Genomic DNA, 12,849 nt, shown 5'->3' with positions numbered 1-12,849 from the left:
CTTTTTGTAATATGTTATACAAGGTGTTGAAAAGGTAACAATAACAATATGCTAAAGGTAAAAAAAATAACAATACGTTAAAGATAAAATTTAAATCAAAATGTTAAAGATGTGAATCTGCAACAGAAAAGCAACCGAACAATCAATCCCTACAACAAACATTATCATATGTAAAACATTTAAAAATGTAGTAATTATAAAATATCTTTATAAAAGGTATGTACTTATTGTTTGCTATTGATTCAGCCTCAGTATTAAGATGAAAGTATGCAAATAAGCTTTCATTGCTGGAAAATAACAATTCTGTATCTCGCATCCCTATTGGAATGCAACCAAGCTATAGATTTTGAGACATGACAAGCAACGTAAGCCACCCCTTAAGAATATTTCTTTCAAAAGCAAAGTACACATTGAAAAACACTGTAATTCCTACTTTTGTGGTTATGGAAATTAATTTTCATTCATTACTTTATTTTAATAAGTAAATAAGGTGGCTAAGTGGTACAAATACCTAGACCTTGGTAACCAGCCTTATCTAAACTTCTCCATTTTTGTCTTTGCTAACCTTATCAAAGCTGTTTTTTACGGCCTTCTCCATTCATGCTACACAAATTGCTATGGAAAATGGTCTCACATGAAGCGAAAAACATGCGGTACCACTGAATGGTTGAACATACCGTACCACTAAGATGGGGAAGCAAGTACGAGTTCATCAACAAGTTTTGCCCTATACAGTCGGAGGGGATGCCTTCGAAACTTAAAAAAATGTATTAAATATTTTAAGTGTCGATGTTATGGATAAGCACAAAGTAATAAATTGTACATTGTTTTTAGAGTGTTCTTAAAACAGTTTAAGGAAGTTATCGCAAAAATTCTCAAGAAGAGGCCAAAGATTGGGAGTCTACTGAATTCTGAAATAGATATTGTCCTGGATATTTGATGCCATCCAAACCCTTATCTTCTGAAAAATGAAGACAAAGGAAAATACTTACTTAGAAATCAAGATAAAAATGTAAGGAAATTAAAAACAAAGGAAGAACCAAAAATACTCAACATGGAATTCATATAATGTAAAACATGCAGTTCCCCTTTTCTACTTTAGGTGAGATGATCTTAATGTCTTGGAGTTTCCAATGAGTGCAATATATAGTGGTAGATTTATTCAGCAGGGAAATTACTAATGTTCATGTTATTTTTCCTTTCATGGGGAAATTAGTGTCTGGGGTTAAGACTATATTATAATTATAAATATAATGACTGCAATTCTATATTGGTTTATCCCATTTACACTGTGTTACTTATCTAACATTGATCAGATAAAATAATTTTCACAGTTATATGCAGCCAATCACAAAGCTACCCAAAGCTTTACCAATTTTCATTTAAACATCATTTTAAAGAGAAAAAGATATCTGGAACGTACATCCACATGTTATACAAATATATACTGCTGTTAGAGATGAGCGAGTATACTCGTCCGAGCTTGATGCTCGTTCGAGTATTAAGGTACTCGAGACGGCTCGTTGCTCGGACGAATATTTCCCCTGCTTGAGATCGAGCATTTAATTTAAAAAACACAGTGAAGAACAATGAAGAATAGAATAAAAACAGTGAACACAGTGAACACAGGATCATTTAAGTGAAAAACACAGTGAAAAACACAATGAAGAATAGATTACAGATGTTCGGCACATCAGCTTACTTGTCGGAAGATACGCGCGAAACGGTGCAACCAAAATAGTATGTGAAGAACACATTGAAGAACACGGTGAGCAGCACAGAGACACCAGAGAGCAGCACAGAGACACCAGGGAGCAGCACAGAGACACCGGGGAGCAGCACAAAGACACCGGGGAGCAGCACATGGAGACACCGGGGAGCAGCACATGGAGACACCGGGGAGCAGCACATGGAGACACCGGGGAGCAGCACATGGAGACACCGGGGAGCAGCACATGGAGACATCGGGGAGCAGCACATGGAGACATCGGGGAGCAGCACATGGAGACATCGGGGCAGCGCATGGACACATCGGACAGCACGGAGACACATCGGAGCAGCACATGGAGACACCGGGGAGCAGCACATGGAGACACCGGGGAGCAGCACATGGAGACACCGGGGAGCAGCACATGGAGACACCGGGGAGCAGCACATGGGACACCGGGGAGCAGCACATGGAGACACCGGGGAGCAGCACATGGAGACATCGGGGAGCAGCACATGGAGACATCGGGGCAGCGCATGGACACATCGGGCAGCACGGAGACACATCGGAGCAGCACATGGAGACACCGGGGAGCAGCACATGGAGACACCGGGGAGCAGCACATGGAGACACCGGGGAGCAGCACTTGGAGACATCGGGGAGCAGCACATGGAGACACCGGGGAGCAGCACATGGAGACACCGGGGAGCAGCACATGGAGACACCGGGGAGCAGCACAAGGAGACACCGGGGAGCAGCACTTGGAGACACCGGGGAGCAGCACTTGGAGACACCGGGGAGCAGCACATGAGGACACCGGGGAGCAGCACATGGAGACACCGGGGAGCAGCACATGGAGACATCGGGGCAGTGCATGGAGACATCGGGGCAGCGCATGGACACATCGGGCAGCACAGAGACACATCGGGGCAGCATATGGAGACATCAGGGCAGCACATGGAGACATCGGGGCAGCACGGAGACTTCAGTGGAAGAAGAGGAGCGTATCTCCCGACAAGTAAGCAAATATGCAGAACATCTGCAATCTATTCTTCACTGTGTTCTTCACTGCGTTTTTCACTTAAATGATCCTGTGTTCACTGTGTTCACTGTTTTTATTCTATTCTTCACTGTTCTTCACATCTGCTAACTTGTCGGGAGATAATATACGTGCGGAACAGTGAAGAATAGATTGCAGATGTTTGCATACATCTGCTAACTTATCAGAAGACATTCTTTTTCAATTAAATAACACATTTTATTCCCAAACCATGGTCCCCTTGAAAAATGCTCGAGTCTCCCATTGACTTCAATGGGGCTCGTTATTCGAGACGAGCACTCGAGCATCAGGAAAAGTTCGTCTCGAATAACAAGCACCCGAGCATTTTAGTGCTCGCTCATCTCTAACTGCTGTTCCTCTACTTTCATAAATAAGAACTTAAAGGAAAACTACCACCACATTTCTACCTATTAAGGTAGGTGCCTCTGTTGTATGTGGGGATAGCCCTTTTACGGGCTAATCCTCATGCCCCCTCCATCTTTTTATAACTTTTATTTCCCTAATATGCTAATTTTCTAAAGAGGCTACTGGGGCGTGGAGTGCCTTTTTGATCATCCTACCAGTTATCTTTGGCCCGTGTCCATGAAGCTGGCATTATGCGCATGCGCAGTACGTACCCCCACAGCTGCACGGTCACTGCTCTGAAGCCAGAGCTGCTGTGCATACGCAGAACTCCGGCTTTGTGGACAAGGGCATGCAGTTCCCCGTAGCTGCGTGCCGAAGATACCTGGTAGGAGGATCAAAGAGGCTACTAGAGCATGGAGTAGCCGCACCGTGTAGCCTCAGCTTTGGGTACTCTACACCCCAGTAGCCTCTTTAGAAAATTAGCATAGCAGGGAAATAAAAGTTATAAAAAGATTGCAGGGACATGAGGATTATCCCTCAAAAGGACTATCCTCACATACAATAGAGGCACCTACCACCCGATCATCCTTAATAGGTAGATCCGTGGTGGTAGGTTTCCTTTTAAGTTCTTAGTTACATTTTGATCAAATTACATAAACCCACTAACCACTTCACAGTGACCACTTCAGAGTTGGTCTCTAACCTAATGGGTGCGGTGTTAACTGGGGCTTACAACTGCCACAACCCAGCTCCAGCAAGGACCAAGACACATGGGGCGCATGTATCAACCTTTTGGCTTGCCTTTTCTTTAATTTTTGAGAATTTTAACGATGCTTGTGCTCATTTGTGACTTTTTTGCGCCTAAAACTGTCTCCCTTCAAATTTTGCCATTGTCTAGTTTTCTGCAGTATCTAACATTAATCTGAGTTATCTGGGTATCTGATTATCTGAGTTATCTCCTAAATCCAGTAAAAAATTGCAATTGTTTTGCACAAATCTACAACTGCCCCTGACCAAGAGTTGCAGATAGATTTGTAACTATTTGCTGTAGTCACAAATTCACTACAGACAAAAACACCACATGTGTCAGTGAAGAAAAACCATTAGATACATCTGACTAGCAGGAAAGCCAAGAAGTCTCATAAAACAGAAAAAGCCAGACATATGATACATGTGCCCCATACTGTAGCAGCCAAAACAGTGACCTTTTTGACAGGGTAAGCCTCCATGGAAAAGTTTTGACTCAGTTCTTTCCTAATACTAGCACTTCAGCCCATTTGGCCTGATGTTTTTAATTCTCAGGAAACAGTATGAAGTGGCTACCTGCTTGTTCTCTTGTTTCTGAGACCATATAGAATAAAAAGCAATCAAGGTCTGGTCACACGACATGGCATCCACTGTTGCTTTGGTGCAGCGGTTGTAGGTTATTTAGGCACTGAGCCATGAGGACTGCAAGGCCTTGGTCCCTGCTAGTGCTGTGTTGTGACAGTGGTAGATTTCATGCGATGTGAAACTAAATGGCGAAGGGGCCCGCTAAAACAAGAGGAGCAGGATGAAGTTAGTGGATTTACACAATTTAGAGTAACTATGAAGGTTTATTTCCCACATACCAAAAGCCTTGGGATGTATAACAACGTTGTCTATTATATTTGTTACCTAAATCTAACAGTTTCCTTGCTATTCCCCCCATATTACCTCAGTGCTGCAGTAGCTGCTTCTTCTCCCTGTGCTAACAAGCCATGAAGTCCATATTATAAACAAATCTACAAACTGGAAGATTTTATGGGAAGGGAGGGGTTGCTGCTCCCTGCTCACAAAAGAGGAGGTCATGTGACAGAGCTCTCTGTGTATTACCCTACCAGTCTCTCCATCCCAGTCTGTGATTTTACAGAACTCTTTCTGCCTCTCTCTGCAACTCATGCTGCTCTCCTCCCCCACCTTGTCATATGCATATCAGCAGTGTGCATATAAGCTATTAACCCTTTGTGGTCACACAGCACCAGCTATACACTTAATGTAACTGGTTTACTTTGATTGGTCCTCCATTTGATGGAAGCTGCCGGGCTGTCACCTTATACATCATGTATGTGCACTGTACATGTCCCCTGCTCCTCCATTTGATGGAAGCTGCCAGGCTGTCACCTTATACATCATGTATGTGCACTGTGCAGTGTTCAGTGGATTTACTTGTAGGAAACTAAATGGATTTAATGCCAAATTACTTTGAGAGAGAATACAAGGCATCATGGGATCTGTGGGCAAGCTAACTGGCCTCAGCCTGAGGGTATAGACAGACAGACATTAGTCTCCGCCCACTTCACCTCTGGTAATAAAGAATTTTGTCAAACACTTTTAGAGCAGAAAATGCCAGAACTTTGGAAAGAAAAGGGCGTGCTGCACAATATAGGCATCATTCTGTTTATTTTCAAAGAGGGAATCACATAAAATAATTTGGTAAAATCATCATAACTTTGCATTTAAGCGTTAGCCCCTTGTTGCCAATACTCTTTTTTCATTTTACCTTTTTATTTTTGGTGCACTGATTGGTGCGCTTGCTGAACACCTCCAACTTATAATTCCAGCCCCTTACTGTGTCCCCTGCCGCATCTTTGTGCCTCACAGTCTTAGCAAAAGATCCCCAGCGATATTCCTGCATTCCTGTGTTCCTGTGTCTCCTGCATATCTGTGTCTCCAGCATTCCTGTGTGTTCCCGTGTATCCCGTGTTCCTGCTCCCATGTGTTCCAGCTCCTGAGTTCCCATGTCCTGCGTTCCTGTGTCCCGTGTGCCTGTGTTCCCGTTCCCATCTGCATGGACCTCCCATAGCTGACCCCGGATTGGACTTTGCATCTCTGCCACCTGCCCTGACCCTGTGCCTGGACCTGGCCTCTAGACTGTCTCCTCCTAAGGTACCTCAACATCAGCTGCGGGCTAGTCGCAACTGTGGAACGACCGGGTGAACGTACCCTGCCGTAGCAAGTCCATCCCGCTTTACGATGGGCTCTGGTGAAGACCAGGTGCCACTTAGACTCCGGTCCCAAGTGTCGGCTAGTACCACCTTCCGCGGTGGTCCAGTGGATTCACGCATCCTGAATCCTGACAGCAAAATACTTTGTTCCTGGATGCTGCTTATAAAGATAGAATCCAGCTCAAGGAACAAAGGGTTACTGGTTCCAAATATAAAGGTTTAACATTATTTTATTTAATAATACTAAAATCATGGTGTTCTAAGGTACATGCTTGAATATACGGTATGTACCTTGGCACTCCATAAATTTTAGGATAATCAAATGAATGTTGAACCTTTATTTTTGGAACCAGTTAACCTTTTCCCTTGAGCTGGATTTTATTTTTGGAATGCAATGTTTACTCGCACACTGGAGTTTCCGTGTCTCAGGAATCATGTACCGGTACAATTATAATGATCCTTAGGTGAGCAGACTATTTGATTATTATTGGAGGCTGTTTCTGGTATGTTTGCTATACTTGCACTTGATTACTATCTTTTTTGTTGGTTTAGTCGTTCCTCTGGGTCTCCCCTGATTCAACCTATACCCTACTCTTTGTATCTCTGGTCATCCATGAGATCATTGGCCTACTGTTTTTCTTCTGTGGACAGCTGTGCTCACTAAAGATGAGCGAGCACTAAAATGCTCGGGTGCTCGTTATTCGAGACGAACTTTTCCAGATGCTCGAGTGCTCGTCTCGAATAACGAGCCCCATTGAAGTCAATGGGAGACCCGAGCATTTTTCAAAGGGACCATGGTTCGGGAATAAAATGTGTTATTTAATTGAAAAAGAATGTCTTCTGATAAGTGATCAGATGTATGCAAACATCTGCAATCTATTCTTCACTGTTCCGTGCGTATATTATCTCCCGACAAGTTAACAGATGTGAAGAACAGTGAAGAATAGAATAAAAACAGTGAACACAGGATGATTTAAGTGAAAAATGCAGTGAAAAACACAGTGAAGAATAGATTACAGATGTTCTGCACATCTGCTTACTTGTCGGGGTGATACGCTGTCCCGGGATCCGCTCCTCTTATTCCACTGAAGTCTCCCCGTGCTGCCCAATGTCTGTCTCCCCCGTGCTGCCCGATGTCTGTCTCCCCCGTGCTGCCCGATGTCTGTGTCCCCCGTGCTGCCCGATGTCTGTATCCCCCGTGCTGCCCAATGTCTGTCTCCAGTTACATAGCAGGTCATGTCTACAATGCCAGGTTTGTACGACTGTGATCTACAATTTTGCTAAAATTTAGCATCATTACAGTCATATAAAACAGGTCTAAAACACATAAGAATATCTTCCAAGTCGGAATAGTTATTCCTCTGTCTGTTGATGTGATAGAAGGACAGAGGATGTTACTATGTGGGTGTCTTAATCTCTGAAGGAGAAGGTATGAGTCACATGTACTGAGACAAATATTTTTAACATAACCATAAAACAGAGCCAAGTGACACCCCATTATGAAACTCATTTTGTTCTAAGATATGTAACTAGTGAAAAAAACAGCATGGAAGTGGTTTTCTGGTTTTACTCCCCCGTGCTGCCCGATGTCTGTCTCCCCCGTGCTGCCCGATGTCTGTCTCCCCCGTGCTGCCCGATGTCTGTCTCCCCCGTGCTGCCCGATGTCTGTCTCCTCCGTGCTGCCCGATGTCTGTGTCCCCCGTGCTGCCCGATGTCTGTCTCCCCCGTGCTGCCCGATGTCTGTGTCCCCCGTGCTGCCCGATGTCTGTGTCCCCCGTGCTGCCCGATGTCTGTCTCCCCCGTGCTGCCCGATGTCTGTCTCCCCCGTGCTGCCCGATGTCTGTCTCCCCCGTGCTGCCCGATGTCTGTCTCCCCCGTGCTGCCCGATGTCTGTCTCCCCCGTGCTGCCCGATGTCTGTGTCCCCCGTGCTGCCCGATGTCTGTGTCCCCCGTGCTGCCCGATGTCTGTCTCCCCCGTGCTGCCCGATGTCTGTCTCCCCCGTGCTGCCCGATGTCTGTCTCCCCCGTGCTGCCCGATGTCTGTATCCCCCGTGCTGCCCAATGTCTGTCTCCAGTTACATAGCAGGTCATGTCTACAATGCCAGGTTTGTACGACTGTGATCTACAATTTTGCTAAAATTTAGCATCATTACAGTCATATAAAACAGGTCTAAAACACATAAGAATATCTTCCAAGTCGGAATAGTTATTCCTCTGTCTGTTGATGTGATAGAAGGACAGAGGATGTTACTATGTGGGTGTCTTAAATTCTCAAGGAGAAGGTATGAGTCACATGTACTGAGACAAATATTTTTAACATAACCATAAAACAGAGCCAAGTGACACCCCATTATGAAACTCATTTTGTTCTAAGATATGTAACTAGTGAAAAAAACAGCATGGAAGTGGTTTTCTGGTTTTACTCCCCCGTGCTGCCCGATGTCTGTCTCCCCCGTGCTGCCCGATGTCTGTCTCCCCCGTGCTGCCCGATGTCTGTCTCCCCCGTGCTGCCCGATGTCTGTCTCCTCCGTGCTGCCCGATGTCTGTGTCCCCCGTGCTGCCCGATGTCTGTCTCCCCCGTGCTGCCCGATGTCTGTGTCCCCCGTGCTGCCCGATGTCTGTGTCCCCCGTGCTGCCCGATGTCTGTCTCCCCCGTGCTGCCCGATGTCTGTCTCCCCCGTGCTGCCCGATGTCTGTCTCCCCCGTGCTGCCCGATGTCTGTCTCCCCCGTGCTGCCCGATGTCTGTCTCCCCCGTGCTGCCCGATGTCTGTGTCCCCCGTGCTGCCCGATGTCTGTGTCCCCCGTGCTGCCCGATGTCTGTCTCCCCCGTGCTGCCCGATGTCTGTCTCCCCCGTGCTGCCCGATGTCTGTCTCCCCCGTGCTGCCCGATGTCTGTGTCCCCCGTGCTGCCCGATGTCTCCCTGCTGCTTGATGTCTCCCTGCTGCTTGATGTCTCCCCGCTGCCCGATGTCTCCCTGCTGCCTGATGTCTCCCTGCTGCTTGATGTCTCCCTGCTGCCGTTCCGCGCATATCTTCCGACAAGTAAGCAGATGTGCCGAACATCTGTAATCTATTCTTCACTGTGTTCTTCACTGTCTTTTTCACTTAAATGATCCTGTGTTCACTGTTTTTATTCTATTCTTCATTGTTCTTCACTGTGTTTTTTTAATTAAATGCTCGATCTCGAGCAGGGGAAATACTCGTCCGAGCAACGAGCCGTTTCGAGTACCTTAATACTCGAACGAGCATCAAGCTCGGACGAGTATACTCGCTCATCTCTAGTGCTCACACATTGCTATATCCCGTCTAATGTAAATGGTGCGATTACATGTTGTTATAATTTTTCCTCATCTACTTCTACATTTCTCTACAAACCAATTCTCAATAAATTTGACCTTTGTATGAGTTTTGTGACTGAATTCCTAACTTCTTTGTTTCTTAAGGTATAAATGATAGGGTTAAGCGTTGGCGTAATAACTGTAAATAATATGGCAGCAATCTTGTCTTTTTCCAGTGAAGTTTCTGAAGAAGGTCCAAGGTAAGTGCAAATTGCTGTCCCATAAAACAGGATGACAATTGTCAAATGTGAGGAACAGGTTGAGAATATTTTGGAGCTTCCTTTTGAAGATGTCATCTTCAGGACATGAGTAATGATGTAAACGTAGGACAACATAGTGAGAGAAAAGTTTATTATGCATATGAAGCCACTGACCATGAGCACTGTGACTTCATTGTCATGAGTATCTCTACATGCAAGCTTCATAACGGGCTTCACATCACAAAAAAAGTGCTTGATTCTTCGATTATTACAGAATGGCAGCTGGGATGTCATGATGGCATTTATTAATGAGTAAGTTAAACCTATAAACCATGAAGCAAACACCAATTGAATACAGGTAGAGCTAGACATTATACTAATATATCGTAGTGGGTGGCAGATAGCAACATATCGGTCATATCCCATGACAGCCAGGAGGACACCTTCAATACATCCCAAAGCATGGAAAAAATACATTTGTGTGATGCAGCCCTTGACTGTAATGGTGTTCTCCACGAAGAACCCAACCATCATTTTTGGAACTGCCACTGAAGAAAATAGCATATCCACAAAGGAAAGGTTGGCAAGGAGGAAATACATTGGAGACTGTAGAGAAGGATCTCTGGTCACCAATGATACTATGGTGAGATTTCCACAAAGGTCAAGAAGGTAGAAAAAGAGTACAAAAGAGAAGAGGAAATTCTGGAGTGATGGTTGGTCAGTGATTCCCATAAGGATGAACTCAGTTAGTAATGTGCTATTAAATCCTTCCATCTTTTCACACACAAACTAATACAGTAGGAAATCTGTTGAATAAAATTAACATGAATAGTACATTGTCATGTTCAACACATGTGTTTTTATATTGAAACGTTGTCGAATGAACAAATATGTGACTACACCACAAAACTGGACAAATATAAAAAAGTGCAAAAAACCTCTAAAATACTTAAATATATATATATATATATATATATATATATATATATATATATATATATATATATATATATATGTGTGTATATATATATATATATATATATATATATATATATATATATATATATACACACACTCACCGGCCACTTTATTAGGTACACCATGCTAGTAACGGGTTTGACCCCCTTTTGCCTTCAGAACTGCCTCAATTCTTCGTGGCATAGATTCAACAAGGTGCTGGAAGCATTCCTCAGAGATTTTGGTCCATATTGACATGATGGCATCACACAGTTGCCGCAGATTTGTTGGCGGCACATCCATGATGCGAATCTCCCGTTCCACCACATCTCAAAGATAAAGATGCTCTATTGGATTGAGATCTGGTGACTGTGGAGGCCATTTGAGTCCAGTGAACTCATTGTCATGTTCAAGAAAGCAGTCTGAGATGATTCCAGCTTTATGACATGGCGCATTATCCTGCTGAAAGTAGCCACCAGATGTTGGGTACATTGTGGTCATAAAGGGATGGACATGGTCACCAACAATACTCCGGTAGGCTGTGGCTTTGCAACAATGCTCAATTGGTACCAAGGGGCCCAAAGAGTGCCAAGAAAATATTCCCCACACCATGACACCACCACCACCAGCCTGAACCGTTGATACAAGGCAGGATGAATCCATGCTTTCATGTTGATGATGCCAAATTCTGACCCTACCATCCAAATGTTGATGAGCTTGTGCAAATTGTAGCCTCAGTTTCCTGTTCTTAGCTAAAATGAGTGGCACCCGGTGTGGTCTGCTGTAGCCCATCTGCCTCAAAGTTCGACGTACTGTGCATTCAGAGATGCTCTTCTGCCTACCTTGGTTGTAACGGGTGGCGATTTGAGTCACTGTTGCCTTTCTATCAGCTCGAACCAGTCTGCCCATTCTCCTCTGACCTCTGGCATCAACAAGGCATTTCCGCCCACAGAACTTCCACTCACTGGATGTTTTTTCTTTTTCGGACCATTCTCTGTAAACCCTAGAGATGATTGTGTGTGAAAACCCCAGTAGATCAGCAGTTTCTGAAATATTCAGACCAGCCCTTCTGGCACCAACAACCATGCCACGTTCAAAGGCACTGAAATCACCTTTCTTCCCTATACTGATGCTCTTCGCCATGTGATTGGCTGATTAGAAATTAAGTGTTAACGAGCAGTTGGACAGGTGTACCTAATAAAGTGGCCGGTGAGTGTATATATATATATATATATATATATATATATATATATATATATATATATATATATATATATATTACCCTCAAAATATAGAAGATAGCAAAACACATCACTTAACAATAATATTTTTAAGTGTCTTACAACAGTTGTCTAAGCTTTTGTCTAAGCTTCTTTCCTCCCCTATCTTCAGCATTTAATAATACTAAAGTTAGCGATAGGGAGTGAACTGTTTTTATAATTAATATCATTCCAATATAATTCCAATATTAACGCTTTTATTGGAACAAGGTGTATTGTGATGTCTGTTGGTGTTATGCAAGGTTCACACCTGTGTTAGGTTTTCGCTTTACTCCTCTGCTACCCAATGGATGCTAAAAGCAGAAATTGAAAGAGGGTCTTTCCCATCAACCCCTTGACGACTTGGCCCCATTTAGTTTTTTGCATTTAAATTTTTTGCTCCCCACTTTAAAAATTCCATAGCTTTTTTATTTTTTTCATGAGTCTTATGGGTCTTTTTTTTTTTAAAACAATTTTTATTGAATTTTTACAGTATAGTATAGCAGAATGCAGCAGACAATTACTGTATGAAATGTATAATGGTACATAAGATTAGCATATTAGTTGACATATATGCATTTTTGTGAGTTAGCCGTAAGTAGCAGGATTAAACGAGGTCATATATCTAAACCGCAATTCGATTGTACTGCTATACCATAGCTTAAGAACAGCAAAGTTATCTATAAAAATAACATTGTCAAGTAACCATTACATTAAACCATAACGTTCAGTGACTAAGTTCTTCTATGTTGTCCATAGCGTCCCACTTTCATGTTCTACTCTATCAGTACTGCACCCTTGAATTAGTGCACGACTAAGGGAAGTGGAGGGGGGGGGGAGAGGGAGGAAGGATGACCTCCAGACTATAATTTTCAGAATCCGGTAGAATCCGGTATTTCCTTTTACTGTGAGTTTTGCAAAGTGAGTTTTCTAGCCAAGGTCCCCATTTTGTAAGGTAGCTTTTATGAGTATTATTGTGTAGGGATATGATTTGCTCGTATGTGCAAGTTTCTTT

The 12,849-nt window shown here is 43.7% G+C and overlaps 1 protein-coding gene across 1 annotated transcript; it reads right to left on the bottom strand.

The window, feature by feature from the left end:
• Positions 1-9,447: 9,447 nt before the first annotated feature.
• LOC140070093 (olfactory receptor 12D1-like) lies at positions 9,448-10,392 on the bottom strand. The gene has a single exon (XM_072116426.1). It carries the CDS (start codon positions 10,390-10,392, stop codon positions 9,448-9,450), a length of 945 nt encoding a protein of 314 aa, XP_071972527.1.
• Positions 10,393-12,849: the final 2,457 nt, after the last annotated feature.

Source organism: Engystomops pustulosus, chromosome 7, assembly GCF_040894005.1.
Source record: "Engystomops pustulosus chromosome 7, aEngPut4.maternal, whole genome shotgun sequence".
NCBI classification, from domain to species: Eukaryota; Metazoa; Chordata; class Amphibia; order Anura; family Leptodactylidae; genus Engystomops; species Engystomops pustulosus.
The sequence above is the reverse complement of the archived record's forward strand: the minus strand, read 5'-3'. Positions and strand labels throughout refer to the sequence as shown.

Bases quoted from the DNA above. Each gene is read 5' to 3' on its own strand.
- LOC140070093 (XM_072116426.1), bottom strand. From the start codon at position 10,392: ATGGAAGGATTTAATAGCACATTACTAACTGAGTTCATCCTTATGGGA.